Here is a 25,580-nt window from a genome sequence, read left to right on the forward strand (position 1 = left end):
AGAGATGCGAAAGAAAATTACCTAAAATAGATTAAATTCGAATATTGGCCATAGATTATTGATTGGTACTTACAGCGATGAGCTGATATGAGTTGTTCATCATAGCAATGAGCATGTTAAGCAAAACCACCAGGGAGATGACGTTGTACGTGCCGAACATGGTGGCGCCCACAAATTCAGTGAACTCGTGCCGAGCCCTCACGTTGGTCACGTACAGATTCAGTAGGCCGAATATCGACCAAAACAGGGACTGCAGGGTCTCAAATAACCTAAAAACCAGACAGAAAAGAGAAAAGAGAGAGACAGTTGTAAATGATATAGAAATCAAACAATATTCCAGATGTTTTTAGGATGGGCCAGAGATCACAAGGGTAAAAAGTTTTTGATCAGAAAATGAGAAATGAATCAATTTATGTAAAAACAGAAATCAGGTGAAATACTGTGAATATGAGGGATAGGGCAGAACTGAGGCATTACATTTCTTTACAAGCTATTTGCAATCCAAATGAGTTTATCTGAACACGCTCAGTAGAGTTTTCTCTCTCTGTCTGAAAAAAAGTGATGTTTTTTAGTTATTTTTGGATGTGTGTTTCTTTCTTCTCCTATATTAAGTTTGTTTCCAGCCTAACTGGTACTTTGTCCAACTTCCTGTTTTAAATTCAGTATTATGATCAAGTCTAATTGTTTTAATACAATTTGGCACATTCACTATAAATGTTTCTTTTTCCAAAAGAGGTAAGTTAGATTTGAAATCGTCTCGGTTATGACTGTAACCTCCATTCCCTGATGGAGGGAACGAGACGTTGTGTTGAGAGACAGACTGGGGTTTGATCTTGAGAACCTATCATCTCCGAGAGGAATTTTAAAACGCCAATGGGCTTGGCGAATGGCACATGCACGCCAGTCCCCGCCCCGTGCATACGGGTATAAAATGGAGATGGCGGCAGCCATTCACTCATCTTTTGGGCTGAGGAACCATCTCCCGGTCGCTGCAGCGGGTCGGCGAAGCGTTGTGGCATGAAGACACAACGTCTCGTTCCCTCTATCAGGGAACGGAGGTTACAGTCATAACCAAGATGTTCCCCTTCAGTCGGTCTCTCGACGTTGTGTTGAGAGACAGACTGGGTGTCCAGGGGCCAGACATGGAGATTCCAGAAGCCTGGCTTGGGGTGCCACACCGTGCCCTTCCCCTGCGATAGAAGGTCCTTCGTCAGGGGAATCGGCCAGGGGGGAACTGTCGTCAGAGCCACCAGGTCTTAGAACCAAGTCTAGCAGTAGCTAGCAGTACTTGATGTCACTCTTCCCTGACCTTGAACAGGACCTGTGCAAGGAGACTTGCTGGGGGGAAGATGTCACTCTTCCCTGACCTTGAACAGGACCTGTGCAAGGAGGCTTGCTGGGGGGAAGGCGTACTTCCGCTTGTCCCGTGGCCAGCTGTGTGCTAAGGCATCCGTGCCGAGGGGTCCCTCGGTCAGGGAGTACCAAAGTGGGCAATGGGTGGAGTTTGGGGAGGCAAACAGGTCCACCTGCGCCTGGCCGACCTGCTCCTACGTGAGCTGGACTGCGTGGGGATGGAGTCGCCATTCTCTGCTGAGCATCCCCTCACGAGCGAGAACATCGGCTGTCTGGTTCAGGCTGTCCGACTGGACCAGCACTTGATTGTCCTGCATGAGGGGCTGGAGCCTCCTCAGTGCCAAAAGGACAGACAGCAACTCCAGGCAGTTGATGTGCCACTGCAGCCGGGGACCCGTCCACTGCCCCAATACTGCGTGCCCATTGCACACGGCACCCCACCCCTGCAGGGAGGCGTCTGTCGTGACCACGTCGCACCTCGAAACCTGCCCTAGTGGACCAAGGGATGAGGGTGCGAAGGCACTGAGGCGTTACCGTAATGCGCCTGGTGCCTGTGTGCCACGCCATCCAGGGTGAAGCCAGTGCTGAAGCGCCCGCATGTGCATCAACCCGAGAGGGATTACCCCTGTCGAGGACACCATGTGCCCCAGAAGCCTCTGAAAATGTTTCAGCGGGACCTCTGGAGTCCGCCTGACAAGTTTCAGACAGTTCAGCACCGATGATGCTCGTTGCTCGTTGCGCATGCTCGTTGGTGAGACGCGCTGACATACGGAGTCTAGTTCCATACCGAAATAAGAGGAGCTCTGCGCTGGGGGGAGCTTGCTCTTTTATCGGTTGACCCGTTGGCCAAGACGGTCTAGGTGCCGGAGCACGAGGTCTTTGTGCGTACACAACACATCTCTCAAGTGTGCCAAGATAAGCCAGTTGTCGAGATAGTTGAGTATCCGCACGCCTTGCTCCCTTAGGGGCTCTATGGCAGCCTCTACGAGTTTGGTAAAAACCATAGGAGACAGGGCCAGACCGAAGGGCAGGACCTTGTACTGATACGCTCTTCCCTCGAATGCAAACCGCAGGAATGGTCGGTACTGAGGGAGGATGGAGACGTGAAAGTATGCTTCCTTCAGGTCTATTGCCACGAACCAATCTTGGTGACGAACTGAGCCCAAGATGCGCTTCTGCGTCAGCATCCTGAATGGCAGCTTGTGTAGGTGCTTGTTCAGGAGGCGCAGATCCAGAATGGGGCTCAGCCCCCCACCTTTTTTGGGCACTATGAAGTATGGGCTGTAAAACCCGGAAGACATCTCTGTCAGAGGGACGGGTTCGATCGCATCTTTCGCCAGAAGGGCGGCAACCTCGGCCCGAAGCACGGAAGCGTTCTCCCCTCTGCCCCGAAACTTGGGCGGATCTGCTTGATCGCCTCAGCCTGCTTCTGCACCGCGGAGAATTGTTGTGACACATCCTCCACGGTGTCACCAAACAGCCCAGCTTGTGAGATTGAGCCACAGATGCCTCTCTTGGACCACAAGTGTGGACATCGACTGATCCAAGGCACGTGCCTTCGCCACGAGTATTGAAGAAAGCTTACAAGCCTTGGTCGGAAGTCTAGGCTGACCCCTCCAGGTGACAGCTGTCTGCGGGGCACAGGTGCACCACGACTGCACGCTCCACCTGGGGGATGTCGACATAGCCTTTGGCCGCCCCACCATCCAGGGAAGTAACAGCCCCCGAGCCCGCTAGCCGGTGAACGGTGCATTCTAGGACTTAGTGAGCTCCTCAAGCACCTCCAGGAAGAATGGCACCGGGCGGTGCGTGGCTTTTGACCCCAGAAACCATGAATCCGCGGCTGCCCGGGAAGGCATGACTGAGATCTCAGCGTCGGCCTCATCTTGAGCTCGACCGCCTGGGGGCAGGAGCTCAGAGAGGTCTTCCGCATCTGATGCCAGGAGGTAGATGTCCGATGCTATGACAGAGAGTTCGTCCTCATACCTCTGTCGAGTCTGCCCGCTATGGGACGGTCCACCGCCGCCCATCGGGGACGAGCCAGGTGAGCGTGCTGGGGTATGGGTGGTCCGCGAAGCCGAAGTCCGCTGCTCTGTGTCGTAAATCCAGCAGTAGAAATCGTGAAGAGTCTCGAAGAGATAATGCTTGACATAAGCCACGCAGGTTCTGAAGAACAAAGGATGAGTGAATGGCCGCCGCCATCTCCCTTTTATACCCGTATGCACGGGGTGGGGACTGGCGTGAGTGTGCCATTCGGATCAATTCGGAGATGATAGGTTCTCAAGATCAAACCCCAGTCTGTCTCTCAACACAACGTCGAGAGACCGACTGAAGGGGAAACGTAGTTGATGCGTTATAAAGGAAAATGTCAATAGTATTACATTTGCCATCTATAATAGCAATAAGCCAGAGGAAATGGAACAGGAAGAGGAAAACAGACTGATGATCAATCAGCGTTGAATGCATTTCGTGGTTGTTTAGGTTTATAATGCTATCCTGCGACTTGAATCTGGAAATGAAACATGTTTTTGCACTTTGATATTTAGTCCATTTGGAAACTTTTCATTCATCCTTTTTTCAGTTTGAAAACACATTTAATGATTAATGAATCTCACAAATTGATATTGATGATTTGCATGCACACAAACATGCACATATGGTATGACATCAGTCTGACGCAACCTGTCTAGAAGCACACTGTACATAGCATCATAAGTTTCAGAACGCAACCTCCCGGCTGCCTCCAAGATTCGCAGTTTGTGTGTCTACGTGCACCCTGAGGGTGAAAGGAAATGCGATTTTTTTCTTTTCATTGCATTAAATATTCAACAGTGTCAGCTTTCATCAAAGTCTTGGCAGAGATAAATACAACCTGGTTTTCTCAAAACAGGAAAAAAGGACCGAAAGGACGCAGCAGCGTGCATGAGATAAGAAACCAGGTATTACACTCCATCTAGTAGCTTTGGGAGGTACGTCAGTGGCACAAACCTATAAAAGACACATTCGGCATTACTATTGTAAGAAGGATGACAACAAAATGTGCTGTGTTTGGGAATTCAGCGGGGTGGGTGAAAAAAATCCTTTTATTTTTTGTTTGTCCCAGACTTGTAAACATCTCGCTGACTTTAATTCCCAACAGCTCGTGCAGAGGCGTCATACATCTTTTTTGTGCCCTGAGGCACTTTGTGCCCTAGGCGAGATAAGACATGACCAAAAGGGAAAATAAACACTTGCTATTGGTGGCAAACCATAAGATTTTCAGTGTTCAGTGTTATGGTTTTTGTTAAGCCTGCGAGAGGACTAGAGAGGACCTACAGTATATACTGTGTGCACTAGCGTGTAAAAGTTTTTTTCACTTAATAATGTACATTTTTTGAAAGATTAGTAATTGTAATACAGTTCAAAGTAAGGAAGGAAGGAGGTGGGAACTGGCGAACATTAAATCAAACTTTTAATAAAATAAACCAACCACAAAACGAAAGTAAAGGGTTGACAGCTTCCTCACGGTCAACTGCCGGCCACACAAACATAAATAAAACCTGGCCTGGTCCTCTCTCGTCGTACACTCCTGTCGCTCGTCCTTTTATGCATAAACTCTACAGTGCACTTGCACTGATGCATACATTATGTGTGCGCGCCTTGAGTATGTCCTCCGTTTTGAAGGAAGATTTGCTCGGGAAGATTTTGAAGGCTGCGTCCACGTACTGTATTTTCGGCGCATTCATTGTCACCGATATAATTTGTGAATAACAAATAAAGCTCGGAGAGCACCCTTAACCGCAGGGCTGCCGTGACAGCTCCTGCTGTGGAGCCCTAATGTAGGCACACAGGTTTGCCTCAAGCACCTCACCGACTCGTAGAAACAGCGACATAACTGGCACCCTCCTTCATCCCGAAGCTGTCCAGAAATAACTCCACTTCCTGTGCCACTGCGACCGACATTTGGCATTTTGAGCTCGCAAACACAAAAGGCTAAAGCACAGATGCAGATATGTTTCGGGCGCATTGGTGTGCGCAGAATCCCTGTCATCAACAATCTCTTTTGACCCTCTGTCTTTTCGAGTTGGCACAAGCATCGTAGAACGCCAAGCGTGTTAATCTGCAAAGGGACGTCTGGCTGACTGAACCTGGTAAAATCACCGCAGGAAGTGCTTGTGTGAAGGGATATGGGTTGAGGGATTTGATATGGGAGACCACGTATGATCCGGCTAGTGGCTGAAATGGAATGCTGATGGAAATGCAGGAAAGTCCCCAGACGTTTCAACAACATGCTGGGGATTTTTATGTTTTGGGTGTTTCTGTATCACAGAGCGGCTAGGCGAAGCACGGATTATCCTTCCAGTTTCGCAGCGATTCTTCTCATAAATATTCATGAGGTGACTGTGAACCTATTGTGCAGTGTTGGAGGATGGGGTTATTGATGCTGATTAACAGATCATTGGAAAAGCATTAGGTTGTAATGAATATTCAAAAGGAGCATTCTTTCTGTCCAATCAGCATTGACCTAAAGATGCAATGCAGAGTTTGAGAAGGCAGGAATGTAGAAAATCCGACTTCCCAATGCTTCTTTAGAGAGTGAGTGTAAGCACATTCGAGACAATTCAACGTGTTTTTTTTTTAATTATTAGCCTACTTGGTTTGGCTCACATATAAAAACTGGCTGTGAAATACAATGGTACTTTCAGTCCATTATTACCCAATACTAAACGTAAAGATGAAAAGATAAATGTAGAAAAGACAAAAGAAAAGGATGGCAGACATTAAGAGAGAAAAGTGGAAATGGGAGGAGTGTGTTCGGACAAAGAAAAACACTCACGTAGAGAAGGCATTGTTCTGTTTCTCACAGCGGATTCCCTTGCAGTGGTTGGGTTCGTCTGCGGCCTTGGTCTCGTAGTAAAAGTAAAGCTGGTTGAGTCCGTTAGCGAAGGCCAGCAGCACCAGACAGTAGATGAAGAGGAACTTGAGGATGTCCAGCAGCATCCGGCCCAGAGAGATCTGCAGCGGCCCCAGGTGTGAGTTGGCCGTGAAGAGGGAGATGAGCCGCAGTGAGCTGAAGATGTTAGCGATAGCAAACAAAGCTTCGGCAATTAGCGTCGGGTGCCACATCTCCCACTCCTCTCGAGGACGAGAACTGTTATACTGTGAGAAAACACATTAAGAAACATTTCATTACTAATTATTTTAAGACTTGATGTCAGAACTAACATGGGCTGTATTTAGCAAACACCAAACGCTTGTAGCTGTGAGTAGAGATGCACCGATACTAAATTTGTCCACCGATAGGATTACACAATGTTTCGCTTTAATTTTTACTGTTTCTTTATGAAGTTTAACATGCTGAATACGAAATCATTTTTTTTACCATTGACAGTACTCCAAAGAAATATATATATATTTTCACACGTTTATACATTTTGGTATTATAACTCGTACGCAGAAATTACAAGGCACTATAACACTGAGCTCAAAACAACAGTTTAACATGACTGTTACTAAAAATGAGTCGTCCAAAACTACAGACGTGTACATTTGATGGTTTTTGTCTTTTATGACTAATACTATCCTCACAAACCAAGTTCGAGACGTAGTCACCCATCATAGCTTCATCGCATTTCCATGACAAATGGAAAATATTTTTTTAAATATGTGAAATTTTTACAGTTTTTGTTTATTTGCAATATACCGATATACTGTATCGTAATTAATGATATAAGCTGAAAATTTACTTGCGCTAAATATACACTAAAACATTGATGATCCATGAAAATAAATATTACCACAAAAATTAGAACTATAAAAAAGGTTGGGCGAAATAACAATTTGTTACACTGTGTTATTCAGAGTGATATCTGCCGATACTGATTCTGAAGATGAAATGAATATTTCTTAACTTTCCGAAAATTATTAATTCATATAATCACTATTATTACATTATTCTTAACATTTTCTCTATATACAGTGCAAATTTATTGCATTTTCTTGTTGTCTTTTGATTGACAGGATATATCAGCCCTGATCATGGGCTTTTTTAAACTATCGACCGATAGATACCGATTATTGGCCGACATGTTAACAAATCTCTAGTTGTGAACTTATACTCTACTTGTAGCTCTGAAAATGCAATTTAAAAGGTTGCATCCTGAAATGCATCATGAGCCTATTCAAACTGTAATACAGCTTAATTCATAATGTAACGCATTGCGCTATGAACCCATATACTGACTGTTTTATTTAAAAGAAAGGTTTTTTACAGGTTCTAGCGATCGTGCCAGGAGTAATTCATCAAAAGATACGGAGAAAAGCATTAGAACTGGGCACATATCCAATCACACGGTGTAGTCAAGCTCACTTTTATCATTTTAATGAGCTGATTCAGGTGCCTTGGAGTAGTCAGCTGATGTTAGACAGTCCCAGTAAACTATGCAAAATCATGCTATTCTGCTGAATAACGGGAAGATGTCCAATGCAAATTGGTGTTTTTGCACCATGACCTAATTTTATGATTCCTTTAGTAAATCAGGTGCTAAAAATGCTGACAACGCTGACAAACCCAGAAGGAACTGTTACAGCTTAAGGGTCTTTCAAAGCTTATACATATTGACATAATGGATTCCTACTGTAAACCATGATTCATTGAAGTATCGACTTTGGCTTAGATCTTGCATCTTAGTCTTAAAAAGAAATACAGCAAATAGAAATGAGACAGCTGTTAACATACAGTAAGAGTACAGTGCTGGAATACTAATGTGAAAAGCATAGCCCAAACTCAGTCTCCATTTAATGTCATTACTTTCAATGAAAAACAATTGAGAGATAATAGATCTACTCTTCTATGCAAATAAACAACACTGATAGTGTTAAACATGAAAATTATGCATTTAGTCACCATATTCTAAATGAATTGCCCATAAATTAAAAAAAAAACTGGGTTCATAAAGAACATACAATCAAAAACAGAATTAAATTCTCAAAATACAACTGCTAAAGTTTTTCTTCTTGATATGCCTCTGTGCAGGTTCAATCAGGTTCTTAAATCATTTCAAGATCTTGATTTTAGTACTGTTTGAGAGCCCTTCTCTGCTCGGCACTATCCCACAATTCCATGTTTCAGTGGACAGAGAAATGAGACTGGCTTTACAGTGCCAGGCATGGCTGAGTTCAACTAGTTGAAAATTCTGCTCTCTAACTGAGACTAATACTTTAATAGATTCAACCTCATAGAACATAAAAACACTTCTCTAGACACATTTCACGCAAACATTCATAGTTAATGAAGTGCATGCTCGAGAAACTGCCCAAATGAAGCACAAACAAACATAAAATATGGAGCACATAGCCAATTTTATCTCATATACAGTATGTGCATGCACATACATACATAGAGTTGCACTTTCTCGTGTGAGTTGGCACCCATTCTGTACAGGCTGACTAAAGCAGGCGCAGATGGTCATGCAGTCTGACATTTGCGTGCATGCATGTGAGCTCGTGCGCATTCACTTGTGAACATTAATGACTTCTAGCCAGCAGAAGCTCACCTTTACATAGGCGACGATCTTGAGGGATATTGTGGCCAAATAGAGAGAATTCATGGCGAAGTCCATTAGGTTCCACCAGTCATGGACATATTCGTTAAAACCTCCATCCCACATCTCTTTGATCTCAGCCCAGATGAAACCTATGAGGAAAGACACACACACACACACACACACACACACACACACACACACACACACGGGTATAAACACCTGCATAATTTTCTTTATAAAGAGTGATGCACACAAATATTATAGGGACATGTAAAAAAACTTAAAACTGGAACAAAAAATAAAGTAATCTAATATAACAACATAACAAATAAACCATTTATAAATATAAAGAAAACATTTATAAATAACTTTTTTTTTCTGAAAAAAACCCCAAAAAACCCAGATAATACACTATCTATTTTTATACAACTTTTTCTGTAAATTATATTTCATTCATTCTGCTGTATATAGCACATACCTTGTACTACAATAGTCTATTCTTATTTTTTACTTGTACATATTTACATACATACATAGCTTTACACTCTCTATATCTTTATCTTATGTTTATTGTATTGTATTTCTTAATTTTTTATACCCATAGGCCCTTATTTAAATCATTGTGTACTGTATTCTATTGTGTTATGGTCTCTGTGTACTGTTGTTGCTGTTTCTGTGTTCTGGATGCTCCTGTCACCAAAACAAATTCCTTGTATGTGCAAACATACTTGGCAATAAAGCTCTTTCTGATTCTGATTCTGATTCTAAAACACTTTGTAACAAAATTCCCAAAATTAAAATGACCACAAAAACTAAAATTTAAAAACAAAATATAATTGAAATATATTAATATTTCATAATAAATTATATATGTGAACAACTCTTAATAACTATAAATATTAATTGATAAATTGATCATGAATACAATTGGAAATCAAACTATCTTGTTTTTTTCTTCAAGCAAAGATGGGGTAGAAGGGCAACAAACAATACTTTACAAGATGTAATAAAAGGGCAAAACAGACAAATACTAAATTTAAACAATACACAAAAACAAAATTTAAATTTACAGTATAAGGAAACCCAGAATAAAAACAATTTGTAATAAAATTGTTTATGATAAGGTATGATTAAGTAAAATTGTTTATGATAAAGCATAAATACTGTATAACCTGTTCAATTAAATACTATTTGTATTATTTGACCATTTTTAAATATCTTAAAAAGATTTAAGATTTAATCAAATTTTAACTAACATCTTTGACCTTAATATTAGTATAATGTTTTTAAGCTGGTACTATATTCATTATATTGCACAACCTTATCTTGAACTTTTTCGTTGTAAGGCCCCCTTTGTGTAGGGTGCATCGCTTTGCGGCACCCCAAATAAATCCCAAATTCAGTTATACAATGCTTGAACACCAATTCTTTTGGTCGGTTGGCTTATTTTTCTGATGTTTGATTGCATAAAATGTATGATAGATTTCTAGATTTCATAAAATGCAACAAAATCTGTGCCTCCCTAGATCCATCTTGGGGCCCCCCAGTTTGAGAACCCACGGCTTAAATATATCATATATGTTAAAAAACAACTGTTGCAAAAGTGACATAAACATACATAGTATATTACTGCAGAATGCCACAAATGACCAACAGAGAGCCACTTAATATATCCAAACTACATTAACACACAATTATACTCACCCAGCACCCAAGGTAGTATCATCCACTCGACAAGAGTGGGCGGAGGGCCCTGTATGTGTAGGTTGGTGCGTGCTATGTGCTGCGAGGCCAGCAGGAGGAGGAAGAGGAAGGTGAGGTAGGAGGCCGTGTGGCAGATAAATTTGATGAAGGGTTTTTTGATGAAGAGCCCTAAAGTGCTTTTAGGAGCCAGCAGGTAGATGATGGAGAAGACAGGAAAGAGCAGGCCGATAATAATACACATGACCAACTTCACCGCCCAGTGCCGGCGACGCCATCCTGGGAAACCGTCGTACCACAACGTGGCCAAGAGCTGCTGACAGTTCGGCTGAGCCACAAACTGCGGAAAAGAGAAAAAGAGACATTTGTAAATGGACTTATAAATGATGGTGAATAATGGGAGCCATACGCAAAATGACCAATTAACTAGGAGCAAAATGGTACCAATGATATTCTGGCAGGAATTAATGATCGTGAATCGAAGCGAGTATTAGGATTGAAAGGTTTGATTCAATTCAGTAAGTTAAAAGAAGCACATTTTAAATACGAGATAATTGCCTGTATCTATAAACGTTCCAAATCCACAGTATTTCACTACATTGCACTAAACCTATTCCATTTATTTCAAACTGTTTTTATAATTATTTTACTTCCTTATGAGATATATTGTTTGCCAGTTTGACATGTGAGTCACATCTTATTCAACCTGGAGAGAAAGAGGGCAGAAAAAATGATCTCAATTTATAAATTTGTGTAAATGACTGATGATTATACTCAATTAGATAAGGACGTTATTGAAACTTATAATTCAACTAATAAAGTCATGCCTGGTAGTTGAGAAAATAATGGATCTGCTTTGATTTATTATACAAAACGCTAATGGTGCTTAAAGTCCCAGTGAAATAAAAAATTACAATTCTTATTTTTTTCATGAAATATTGCAGCTTTTATAGTAAATAGCTTGTCAATGTGTGTCATTTTCTTTTTAAAATTCATGTAACCTCATAATCTTCAGTTAAAATCTGAAAATGCATTTCCGTCCTGAAATGACTATCCATCTCAAATGACTTAAATTAGATGGCTTGGGCGGAGCATCTGTGAACTCCTCCCCTCCAACTGTCAGTCTGCTGCCAGTTTCATTTCAAAATGCAACAGCTGTTTTTATACATACAATCAATTCGCAGTGAAAAACGCAAGCCACGCCTCCACATCTGCATCCGTTGTTGCGCATTAACACATTTTGCTCTGAAATGTGACTCATGGTTTACAGCTGAATAGGAAAGCGATGACAGAAAGACAAATACAATCGGCAAAGGCAAATTGTAATGCATCATTATTATTCTCAATTGTCCTCAAAGCAGGGAGCGGAAGAAAAATGGGGAAAAGCTTCTTGGGAGTGCAAACAAAGTTAATTATTATTTAGTGGATCGCTGCAGGAGTCTTTAAAAGACGGCGACCCTTAAAACATCTGCATTGAAGCGAATCGAGCCAAGAGCTGACTTGCCTCATATTTCATGGCACATTTATTGCTAAGTTATCCAGTGGCTGTAATGGAAAATGTTGCGTGGGATGACAACATACAGTGTATGATAGATGAGTAACAACTCTTTTTGAAATCCAAAGTTTCCATTGTTGAAAATTTCCATAGTATGTCCTGAGTAGGTGATGACTTTCAGCCGTGGACATCCGAACATCTGCTAAACCCGCGGTCGATCACTGGCTACCCAATCCCTCAATCACAAAAGGTCCCTTAGGAAAAGACAATCAACCTCCATTTAATGAGGTAAGTTAATAGAAACACCCGGAACCCTTGGGGAGGGGGCGGGGAAATGTGGAAAAGGACTCGGGAGTGTATTTAACAGAGCTTGAGGAAAGAAGATAGGACATAGTAATTTCCTTCGGATTGTTTTATAATGAACAGTTGAGCTTTAAGGTCATGCGAGTTGGTTTGGTTCTCCATACCTGACTTGTTTGTATTTCTTTTCTGGTCCTGTGGTAACTCCACGGCAATAAGGGAAATTCCTTCTTCATCCATCAATATCAGAACTAACCTTCAGGCGGCCCCTTAGCTAACAACACCATTCCTCAACCTGCCGTGAAATGAGACTGATAACATCCCAGCTGGCTTGCGCTGCTATGCAATGTAGTAATGGTTGGCAATTGTGTGGATAGCAAGCAAATGTATGCCGTCTTCGTTTTTTGACCGGTGGGTATTAGTCAGGGGGCAAAGATGGGATTCATATGTGTACAGTAACACTGCATTCAGTACAAAGATGGATGGTGTAGTTGCGTTTGGTCGACTTAGTTCTTACATTTTACATCGCCTACCTCCATCTTATATAGTATGTGAAGATCAGTTAATGATTTGAGTATTATGTCCGAAAACTAAGTATGCGAGAAATAAAACGGTAAGCAAGAAAATCCCTGGATGGTCTACTGCTTCCGTCTTAAGGGACAGTTCACCCCAAAAAAGAAAATTCTGCCATCATTTATTCACCCTTAAGTTGTCCCAAACTTGTATAAAGTTTGTTGCTCTGCTGAACAAAAAGGAAGATATTTGGAAGAATGTTTGTAACCAAACAGTTCTGGGGCACTATTGACGATCATAGTAGGGAAAAAGCCACTATTCACACGAACATGATTGATCATTTATTCATCTTCATGTCATTCCAAACATGTGTGACTTTTTTCCTTCTGCAGAACACAAAAGAAGATATTTTGAAGAATGTTAGGATCCAAACATTAGACCCCTTTGACTTCCATTGTATGGACACAAAACCACTCACATTTCTCAAAATATCTTCTTTTTTGTGCTACAGATGAAAGTAACACAGGGTTTAAACAACCGTGTCCATGTCCATGTCCAAATTTTTATTTTTGGGTGAACTGTCCCATTGGCTTATAATACCGATCTCTACCCACAGCTATACTGATGTTGGGTGGGAAAGGGTCACTAATCAATGAATCTAAACATATATTTGATTAAAGGATACAGATTTGAATCACAATCATCATTACTGACATGCATGTGTAAACTTAAAGGCAGATTTGTGAGACAGGTCATAAGGTGAACAGAAGGAAAGGTTATGAGGTAAGATGTTGTTCATCTGCCTTGTTTGACAGAAAGTGATTACAGAGCAACAGATGTCCTGTTCATGTTCTGGTTGCTAGGGAGCAGTATGCTAATGAGCATTGATCTCTGGTTCTGATAATGCGAAGAGTTTGGGCTGCAGGTTCACTCATGAAGAGTCACTGACTCTAATGCAGACTCCAGGAATACATTAAGCTCTACACATGACATGCATCCGACTTGCATGATATGCATATGATGAAATGCAGTCTAGTCATGTCGGCTGAGGTGTGGACTAGATAAAAATGAATTAAGGCAGTGGATTTTAGATGACCCAACACCTGCGAAGAGATGAAGTCAACTTCTTCGAGGACCTCAGATTTTGGCAACTCTGAATCAACATACAAAACCATTCCCTATTCTGTATATTGTAATCATTATTATAACAACATTCTCATTGTTCATATCTTAGAAATGTATACTTTTGCAATTTGAACATTAGTTTAACACATCTGATGACAGATTAATTGTAACATAAAATGTGCATTTTCTTCACTCAAAAATGAATTTATTACCTTTGCTTAATTTAATTGATGAAAGTACACACGATTTAATTGAGGTCATTCTAATTAAATTAGTTTAGTTTAGTCAACACAATTTATTTGGTTTAGATTAAATGACTTTACTAGAGTAAAGGCTAATTCACATTGATCTGACAAACTCGCTGCATTGGCTTTTCACTGGTTGACCATGTATGATCAGCATTTGTTGGATCGTGGAATATTATACAAATATTGTAGTGAACTAAATCACTTTCTAATGAATGAAAGCAAGATAATATTTGTTAGTTTTCGGATTGCATAGAAGACACTTGTTGCGAAATAAATTATTTATTTTATTAGCAAAAACAGATTGAGTTAGCTGTATGGATTTTTTAGTTTTTTTTTTTTGTTATAACTAAATCAAAACAACCCAGTTGTGCAGTTTGATTGATATTACTTGGAATCCACAATAAAAAAACATGAACGAGTTATCTGTTTTTGCAAATGAAGTCTTCAAATGTATGAACATTATATACACAAGGTAGCAGGTTTTACTTTACTCATCTTCAAACAAAAAATACATAAAAGAGAACAGAAAATACTGTGAAAAGCCAACATCAACATGGGTTTCACACTGATCTGATATACTTTTTTTGGTTTTGTTGGTGTTTGTCGGATCAATGTGAATTGCTCAATATAATATACAATATAAAGCACTATACAAATATATGTGACGTGAAATGTAAATAGGTTCTCAACTGCACTGGCTTTAGAAACATTTTCAACCATCAAGTGGCTGTATACAGCTGCGGAAAAATTAAGAGACCATTTTTAAATTATTTTGAGTTTTTCTGAATTTACTATTTTTAGGTATGTTATTTGGTCAAATTAATTTGTTTCATTCTGTGAACTACGAACAATATTTCTACCAAATTGTAAATAAAAATATTGTTTCTATTCGCATTTATTTGCAGAAAATGAAAACTGGAGAAACAGGTAGAAAATTACTGAAAAGATGCTTTTTAGACCTCAAATACTGCAAAAAGTTCATATTCACTTTTAAGCAATTCAACAGTAATATTTCTACATGTATTTAGGAAAAGTTCAAAAAATATTTTTTATGTGATAACCTTGATTTTGATAAGTTTTTATGTGTCTTGTCATGCTGTCAGTCTTTCACATGGCTGTTGAATGACATCTAGAAATGCTGCTTAAATAAATATTTGGAATGGTCTCTTAATTTTTTCCATGGCTGTTTAACCAAAATATCATTGAAATTGAATATTTGTTTTAATACTGCTAACATTTTTGTAAATGCATGAACAACAGTGAAAGGGTTAAAGGTTTGTTCATGGTTTATGAGGTTATTGATGTTATGCAACCTGTCCTTGCGTTTGCAAGCTTCTACTTATTTTTAAAAATACAGCAGATCTCTGTGACCTTATCAGAATAAACCTGTGACTCATTTTTGGGCCGTGGTCCGCTGCCTCGTAACACATGTTCAAACCAATGTCTTCTGTACAGCGATCTCAAAGATCAAACAAAAGGTACACTTGAGAGGGACGTACGCGATGACTGATGTCTCACTTGTTCTGCCAAATGAACGTTGAAGTGATGGTGTCTGGCTAGAGTGGATTAAACTTGTTAAAGTTCCAATGAAGCTGTTTGCAAGAGCACAAAGTCTTGATTTTGTAACGCAGCTTATTTGAGAGTTCTGTTACGTAAGCAAGTCATGATAATACTGATGACTGTAAACCGTGAGCTTGCTTTTTCCCTAAACCCCAGACACAGTAGCTCTTTAAAAAACTATCCTTGTCTACAACATCGTCTTTTTAAGGGTACATTGCTTCCAAAATCCCCTTGAAACCCTCGGCTATATAAATGCATCAAAGTTTCTCAGTTTAAAGCATGACAAGAAACTGCATGTCTTGCAATAAAGTACGGAGTTGCATCTAAGGTCGTAGTAAAGTTAAAATGGGAGACAGAAAAAAAATCGATGTTTGTTTGTTTTCATCCTCAGTGCAATTCAATAGTGGGTTTATATGGTTTGGATCTACGAAAACATTCATTAAAATCACATTAACGGAAGGGAGAAGTATTTTCAGATATTCTCAACATTAAAATGCATTTTGCTACTCATAAAAAATTTACAGTATTTTGTCTTCTTTCCTTATAAAAAGAAAAGGTGAACCATATGATACAGAATGAACTAAAGGTTGCATAAGCGTTCCCTGTAGATTAGTGCCTGAACAAGGGCTATTTAGCTGCCACTTTGATTTTATTTGAGTAATGGAACGGGGCGACGGGTCCTAGCTACAAGCTACTTTAAGTCACATTAGTATGAGCTATAGGAATGTCAACAGCATCTACAGTACTGGAATTATGTTCTGAAAAGACAGTTTGTTATTACGTTTATCAAAATCAGAAGAAAACAAGTGTGAAAACTTGCCACCGACATCAGTACGGTAAGATATTATTAGCTGCTAGCGATGAGATGCACATCTCATCCATCATTTATTAATGTGATGAAAGTTTTGTACTGAAGAGCTACTGTTAGCGACATTTTAACAACCCAAGCTGCAGTGCCAGTACATGGTACAATGGTATCTAATGGTAATACAATGTTACTTTTATACACAGTATAGCCCTCCCTACCATGGAACTAAATATTCCATCCCTTACAGAAAAGACACATGAATTTCACATGTTTTTAACATGTTTTTCGCATGTGATCACATGTATACAACATGTGTTTAACATGTGCAAAAAACACGTGTGATCACATGTGAAATGTGAACATTTTGGTGTGAATTCCATGTGAATTCCGACGTGAAACCCATGGGATAACATGTAAAAACCCATGGGATGACATGTGCAACATGTGGTGCCGTGAAGAACATGTGATCACATGTGGAGACATGTCGCATATGTTATCCCATGGGTTTTTACATGTTATCCCATGGGTTTCACGTGGGAATTCACATGGAATTCACACCAAAATGTTCCAAAAACACACATTTCACATGTGATCACATGTGTTTTTTGCACATGTGAATTTCGTGTGTCGTTTCTGTAAGGTATGTCATGGTATTTAGAAAATCTAAATATAAGATAACAAGCATCAAAGCTTCATTTCAAACATTAATTTCACAGAGATTTCAATCTCTGACATGGCGTTACTCAGTCAATATTAAAGATATCATTGTTCTTTCCATTATATACTGTAAGATGATTTTATGATGAAAGCAGTAAATCACAAAAAATGACTTGAATGAAAAAATGCTGTTTCACAGGCAGGGTCACATATACAATACTAATGTTATGCCAGTGTACCACAAACATACCATACTATGTATTGGTACAAATGAAAACAGAAGATTATGTCAAACAAATCCTTTACAACATAAAATTGATCTCACAAACAACATTTATCTCACAATCAAAAATGATATTTTAGATACGATTCACATTAGGATGTTAAACTACTCAGCGACTGGAGACACTTTAAACCCTCAATGCAACTTTTCTTCAAAGTGTTTTCATTGCTATTTTCATGCTACACCATCTTTTTTTCTAGGTATCAACATAAGATTATTATATCGCTCAATATCAATTACAAATAAAAAATCAAGAATGGCACTATTATAAAAATATATATTTTTGTTGATGATAATGTGAAACAAATTGTTTGCAAGATAAAATTGATCTCATTAACAACATTTTTCAATTAATAAACATTTATCTTATAAATATTTACTTACTTAAAATATATGAACATCACTGGCATCACATTTAGAGGTTAAATTAACAAATAACAAATAATTATTTTAAATGATAATCTCTAATAATTTAATATTTAATTATTAAATGAATATTATTTAATTATATTAAATGTAATTTAATAATTATTATATACACACATATATATACACATAACATAATTATTCAATTATACTAATAGTATAGTATACAATCTTGCTAGCTTTCTTGTACAGAATTATGTTAGTATAGCGCTCAATCAATATGAATAGATATACAGTACAGTATATAATACATATAATAATTTTATATTGGCAAGTATTTATGGGCAGTTTAATGGATTTAAAGCGGAATTGCGGATTAGGCACCAAAGTTTGGATTGTGCTTCATTTTCTTTATGTGAAAACCAACCCTTAAATGGCTTGCATCTGTTTTTGCATATAACACATGAAAAAATACACACTTGACCTTTAAAGCAGAGTTGTCTAATTTAATAAGCTCATGAATCATTACTTTTCTTGTGTAGTTTATTTTCTGGATTTTTGTGTTATAAGCTTCAAGATGAACTCAAGAGACAAATTGGAGGACACGAGATCCGACCGAGGCAACATTGCATATTCAAACTCTACACTTCAAATCTCCCCTTCCCAACCATCCGGTTCTCCTTCAGCCCCCCCCCCCCTTTCCCGTAATAAGCATTCGACTTGCTCAATTTCATTTTGCACAGTTCGGGTCAGATGTGATTTAAATGCTAATTTACTTATCCTCTCCAGTCCCCCCAGCTGCTTTGTTGCTGCAGAGCCGCCGCAATATTGTAGTGGCCAGGCAGCGTTCCAAACAAGATCACAACCACTGTTTGCACAATGTCACTGTCCCTTTAGTCTAGCGTGAATGACTCGGAACCAGAGCCGTTGAGAGAGAGAGTTCTGCCAATGGAAGTCCAAAACGCTGGAGCGTCACGTGATTCATAGAGCCTTCAGATAGTTCCAGGAAGTTATGTTTTCTCTTTAAATGCTTTATTTCTTTCATTTTTTTATTCATTAAATGGCTTTCGTCTTTAAATGGGTTAAAAGTTTACCTTGGTTGGTCTGTTTAGTCGCAGCTCCATGCGTAACTAGTAACTTCCGGGAACTTTTGAGAGCCTCCATTGCTGTGAAAAAACTGTTCCATTGGAGTCAACAGAGTTGACGCGACTCTCTCTCTCAATGGCTCTGCTCGGAACATGCACCGTTGGCTCCCGAACGCTTTGGATGCTACTTGAGCCAAAATTGTCAAACTTACAACTACTAATTACTAATGTTTACTTCGCAATACAGTATTTAGTCTAAACAACAATGTATGCAATACATTGTTTAATGCCCCTTCCAAGCGTTTTCCCATTCGCAAACATCTCCAACCATTCTACACCCGTCAAAAAAAGCTCAGATCTTTAAGCTTTGAAATATCTGATTCTGTTTCTTATCAAGCTCTTGTAAACACCAGTGCCAGTGTAATCCCAACAGTGTACTGTATGACAACTTTTGTGCAGCTATGCTGTAAACACTGTTTCGCTCAGCAAGGAATCATCAGGACAGATTCAGCGTGTCTCTGGGGCACAATCCGCCAGCAAGAACATCTACAACCTGTACACTCACTCACCAGCAAACCCACAGAACAGATAAAAATAACCGCTGCCAGTGATGGAGTCCGAACAAGAGGGAGAGATTAGGAGATGGAGGCGGAGGCCAACAAAAGAGAGAGGGATGCAAAAATGCAAGTGTAAAGCCCATTGCACATTGAGTCCGAAATTTGCTTCCGAAATTTCCGCACTAAAAAATAAATACGACCTCACATTGTGTCAATCACATTTACACACTGCCTCCGATATTTTCTTCCGTCATAAAAAAATTTGGACTGGGTTCGATTTTCGGCGTTTTTCGCATCCGTCAAGCATTTTGAGTGGCCTTTTTTAACAATTCAGAGACAAAATACAAACTGTCTCTAATTACAAACGAGAGCCAAATACGAAAAAACGCACTGTTTCGAAAAACGCACTGAAAATTTCGGACTGTATGTGCAAAGATCTTAAGACTCAGGAGCGAAAACTTATCACTTGCAGCTTTTTCCACCGAGATCCATCGTCCCTTATTGTAACAGAGGAAACATCACAGAGTGGGTCTGAGTGGAAGAAACAAAGACGGTAGAAAGCTAAAATAAATAAATAAATGAATTAATTAATGTGCTGAATAATGATGAATCCTCATTATCCCTTATACTGTATATTGTAAACATATTGTAATCTGCATTTTTACAATATCTGGCAACCACAACTTCCAGTTTTTCCCATAAATTTACCAGGATTTCTTTATAGACTACATCTTCAAAAGTTTAAAGGGACTGTCAGGAATTGATAAACTGGTATTGAGTTGGCATTTCCATAAAGAAAAAGAAAAACAACAGATGAGATGAATAAAATATCACAAATTAATTTAAGCACAAGACTCATTGATCCGTCAAATCACGGTGTGTGCATTCGATTTACTATTGAAATAGCTTCACGTTTCCCGTTTGATTTGGAAACTAGCCTACTGTGTTTTAGCTCATACAATAAAAACTTCATCTAGTTGGCAACAGTTTGGTTGAAATGACAGAATAATAAAGGAAAAATTACAATCAAGCAATTATATAATTATTAAGACATTAAATACTGTCAAAGGCTCATTAAAATAAAATGGCGGGAAGGTGGGTAAGTTATGAGAGAATTTTCATATTTGGGTGAACTATTTCTTTAAGGTGTACACAGCTTGAGCTTTGGTGTTCACATAGGCATAAGGTAATTTATATTTATCAAATAATAATGCTTTAAACAGAGTAGAGATATTAACAAGATTCTGCATTGACATCATACTATGAAGGGGTGAAGTGCAATCCTAAATACTGCTGCCCTAGCGAATGAAGTCCTGCCTTCCTGAAAAAACAGCTGTCAATCATGTCAACCGTTTCAACACACTGCATACAGTACCAAATACTGTGTGTCTGAAACTACCAGATATCACTTACAAATATGTATTGTCATCTTCTGTGTACTAAAAGCTGAGATAACATGTTGTCTAATGGGTTGTTTCAGAGAAATCCCCGGCCACCAAAACGTCCTTCCTGTTTTTCGAATTATTGAGCACAATCTGCTTGTCAAACAGACACTGGAGTGTTAATGTATACAGTCTCTGCTATTCTTACCAAGTGAGATGAATAAATGACAAGAGAAAGGATAAGCACTTGTGTGTAGACAGACGGCCAGAAAACAGAATCACACTGATGCTGCTGTGGATAAGCCTGATCTCAGCCTGATCTCATATAGCCGGTTTGTGGAGTCTTTTTCCCTTGTGGGAATACAATCTCTCTGTGTGTCTGTGTCTCTCACTATCTTTCTCTCTCTGTCTCTCTATTTCCTGTCACCTCCTTCCTGCCCAGTCGATTTTACAAGCCATGTTAATTTTTTATAAGGTTATGGTGCATGTGTAAGTCTTGACAGGACTCTTGTGTGACAACTTCAGTAGTAGGACTGAGTTGGAGTTCACAAGAAACATTTGCTAATAAATTATGATTATAAAACAGCATCAACACTTTGAAGAAAAGAGGTGCAATTTTTGGTGAGCCAATCACATGAGCCATACCTGTCATGTGACTCATTGCTCCACATTAAAGTAAAAGTTCATCTCAAAATCCAAATTGTGTTATTTTTAACTCACCCACATGACGTTCAACATGTTTTAAGTGTATAATGATATATGACCGTACCTGTCAGCATTTGAGACCCTCATGGAAACTCGTAACATTTGAGACCCACGATCGCGGTGATCTGTTCGGTTCGCAGGTCTCAAATGTGAAATAATAATTCCATGAGAAATAACAAAACGGGAGACTCCCGGCCAAAACGACAGTGTTGGATATGACCCAGCACCCGAAATAATATCAAAACACTTCAACACAGCCTCCATTATTCGCAACTGGTGGATAAAACCTTGAAAAATGATATACTGTATGAGCCCATCAAATCACAGAGATGCCGATTCGCACGGGATTAAGATCACAGACAACCTCTGCATTTATTACAAATGTCTAGAGGTCCCCAGGTAATACTAATCCCGTGCGAATAGGGCTTATGCTCCTGTTGACCCGTCGTGTTTTATACCCTTATTCTGTTGTTTTACCCCCGCGTGGGTTTTTGTTTTGTTTTATTAATAAAACAGTTTTCTGTTAACCCCTCACCTGCTGTCTGCGTCTGGATCATATTTGGATGAACACTTCCTTTAAAGTCCCCGTGAACCATAAGTTGCAATCGTTTTTACTTTCGTATTTTGACGCATACCCGAGTGAAATGGAATTTCTAATGAGAAAAACTGTGGGCGTGGTTTTCTTTCTCTGAGATTTGATTGGATGTATAAAAACAGCCGTTCCATTTTGAAATGGAACTGGCAGCAGACTGACCGTTGAAGGGGAGGAGTTAACGGATGCTCCGCCCAAGCCGTCTAACATACGTCACTTAAGATGGATAGTCATTACAGGAAGGAAGTGCATTTTCAGATTTTAACCTAAGATTATGAGGGCACACGAATTGTAAAAAGATAATGACCCATATTGATTAACTATTTACAATAAACGCTGCAATATTTCATGAAAAAATAGGCATTTTAATTTTTAATTTCACTGGGACTTTAAGAAGGTGAACGCAGCTTTACACATTGAGCTTTGGTGCTCACATGGGCATTACAGGTTCAGATCAGAAAATAAACATTTGAATCAAAAGTATGAATAAAAAGACAGTTACAGACAAAGCAGACAAATTCTTTGAATTTCTGTTAAGAAGAAAAGTCATCATCACAGCTGAGAGCCATTGATTTTACGACCCACAAGAGCAAAAAAGAGCATCCTACTTCTAAAGTAAGAGAAAAAACATCTCTCTCTCTTGCTCAATCTCGCTCCAACAGAACAAAAGAAACAGTTCTGTGCAGTTGGCCGAGTGCGGTGCAACCTGCTGAACAGGCGGTGAAAGAAATTGATTTGTGTTGCATTATTCTGCAACAATTTGTTCTCAGTCAGATCTACTTTCACCATCTTGCTTTATCTTTTCGCTCTGCCACCCCTCTATCTGTGTGTGTTTGATTTGAAAGCGAGCGTGAGTGGAGAGAATACTCTAATCCCAGGGTGCCGTTTGTGAGCGAGTGGTGAGAACGCAGTGAGCAATTCCTCCGGCAGGGCGCATAACTAAAAATACAGAGGAGATCTGATGTTCTCTTGCTGCGGTCTTCATCTGCCTCAGCTGGAACGACAGAGAAGAACGTGCACGATAGGTGGTCTCCTTGAACTGACCTGGCTTGCAGCTTGAGATCCGTCTCTTTAAAATATACAAGTCATGCCTTGTGTGAGTGGTGACAAAAATTATCGATTTTACAATGCAGATGTGAACTGTTGTGTTCTTCATTAATGTGCATGTTAACAGAAGACACATAAACACAGAGCTGTTCTCATGTTCAGACTCTTTACTCCGCACACTATTCTTAAAGGACCATACACACCCAATCTGGCAAATACCAATTACATTAACAACACAGGGGAACCCTGGACTAAACCATTTGCTGTACTACATGAACGATTACTGCATCGATGCATATACACATCGATGTGCCAGTGGTTACTGTTGTATTGTAAATAGAAAGTTTTGTTGTTATGTCTTATCTTATATGAAAACGTTGCTTTTGACAAAAAGCGTATAAATACATCTTTCAGACTGTAGTTTCAATGCTCGTGCGTCTCTCTCTATCTTCTTTCTGGCCCGTTCAGATGAATGTTTTGTATACTGTAAATAAAGCGCATTATCATATATTTTTGAACTTGGACCGCTGTTTAAAGTTGTTTAAGATGTGAAGCACTAGATCGACATAACTTTTGCCTCTTTATCGCCATCTCTGGTTTAAACATAAAACTGCAGGTTACTTTATTTTTATGTGGGTTAAAGTTAAATTACGTCAAACTTTTTTAAATGAGTACTTTTAAAATTGTTATACAATATCAAAACCACGTTTCAATATGGTTTCTTTCAAACTATCCCACATGGATAATCCTATACAGTATATCACATGAAATTTATCATTACAACACAGGTAAAACATTTAACACAAAGTGTTTTTTCTGACATTTTTCCAGACACCTAACTCCAGACAAAGACGGTAAAACCTCAGACCACCAGTGCTGGTAAAATATTCTGTCATCTCTGATGAGCTAAGCATTAAATTGCTTCCAAATAACATTATCTGAGGCCCCTTCTGTACAGTAATGACCGGCCGCAGCTGTGTCTGTCGATGTACATGAATACAGCATCTCTCCGTAACATCGGTTCACGTGAGAGCCTAGATAGGAGATTGAGCAGAGCAGAAAGCCACAGAGGGTATATGTAATCCTTATCGATTTAAAAGAAAAATAAGCGAGGAAGAAAAGGGGGAACGGGGTGTGCTGACGCTGCTGATGTTCCCTCCTGCGCTCAATCAACTTTCCTCCCTTTTTCAAAATTACAGTAAAAGGAGATTGGAGGTGAAGGGGAGGGGGTGAGGAGGAGACGAGAGAGGAAAAACTGAAGACAAAATCAAATCCGCTGAGAGATCTGCCGGCTTACTCTGGTGAAGAGCACTGTTCCATACATACTGTATGTCTTGAGAGAGAGAGAGAGAGAGAGAGAGAGAGAGAGAGAGAGAGAGGCAAGCAATGGACTGCAGATATATTTCTTTCACAGAAAGGACACTTCACTTTTTATGAGCATAAATAACTCTGTCGATGCTGGTTTAAAATACATTTCGTATTTCGTAGCGTAAAATAAGTAATAACAGGTTAAACTGGCACCCGTGTGTCTTGTTTATAGCTGCACTGTAGTGTTGCCATGGTACTACAGTATGTGAACCATCCAGATCTTTTTTCTATACACTCATAAACAACAATCTTGCATATATGCACAAATAACTGTGGGTGTCACTGCTAAAAACATTGCATGCATCGTTATTCTAGCATCCAACGGGACATTTTCTTCACATACTGCAGAAAACTTCCATCCACCAGATGAAAACGCACACGTTGCATTCATTATCTCGCCAATGCGCGTGTGTGCCATCAGGGTTGAAGAATCCCTATAGAGTCAGAATCCAAAAAGTAAAGATACCAGAATTATGGTCCCATTAGAGTACAGCTCCAAGCAAAACCAGCATCTCGCAGGGACCCGTGAACTCGCCTCTCGTGAATGAAATTCATAAGCAGCATTAACTGTCACCATGATGCCCTTAAGTCACGTTTGAGGCAAACTTCAGTCTCCAGGCTCTCCTCTTTCTCGCCTCATTTAGTTCCCATATTAAATGAAGACAAATCTCAGCATGAAATCTTAAGCATAACAGCAGTAAACATTTCCTCAATCTTTAATCTTATTCTACAAAACTTTAACCACCACAAATATAACAGCCCGCTTCGTAGGATCCTTATATAGTCTGTTTAAACTGTATAGCAGCTCTTTGCTCAGGTCCCCGTATCTGTCTTGACCATCTTGCTAAGTGTCGTGATCTGTATTCTCTGCGTATTTCCTTCAGATGTACAAAACAATTAGAGGTAATT

At 39.5% G+C, this 25,580-nt stretch overlaps 1 protein-coding gene across 2 annotated transcripts in view; it reads right to left on the minus strand.

Annotated features, from left to right (window-relative positions):
• The window catches only part of trpc5a (transient receptor potential cation channel, subfamily C, member 5a), a 60,101-nt gene that overhangs the window by 7,060 nt on the left and 27,461 nt on the right, over positions 1 to 25,580 (minus strand). For both annotated transcript variants that reach the window (XM_057332345.1, XM_057332346.1), the window contains exons 4-7: positions 10,584 to 10,920; positions 8,889 to 9,028; positions 6,170 to 6,492; positions 74 to 269 (exon numbers count right to left, since the gene is read on the minus strand). In XM_057332345.1, coding sequence (XP_057188328.1) covers positions 74 to 269; positions 6,170 to 6,492; positions 8,889 to 9,028; positions 10,584 to 10,920 — 996 coding nt within the window. The remainder of the gene's footprint in view (positions 1 to 73; positions 270 to 6,169; positions 6,493 to 8,888; positions 9,029 to 10,583; positions 10,921 to 25,580) is intronic.

The sequence above is a fragment of the Triplophysa rosa genome, linkage group LG4 (assembly GCF_024868665.1).
Source record: "Triplophysa rosa linkage group LG4, Trosa_1v2, whole genome shotgun sequence".
NCBI lineage: Eukaryota > Metazoa > Chordata > Actinopteri > Cypriniformes > Nemacheilidae > Triplophysa > Triplophysa rosa.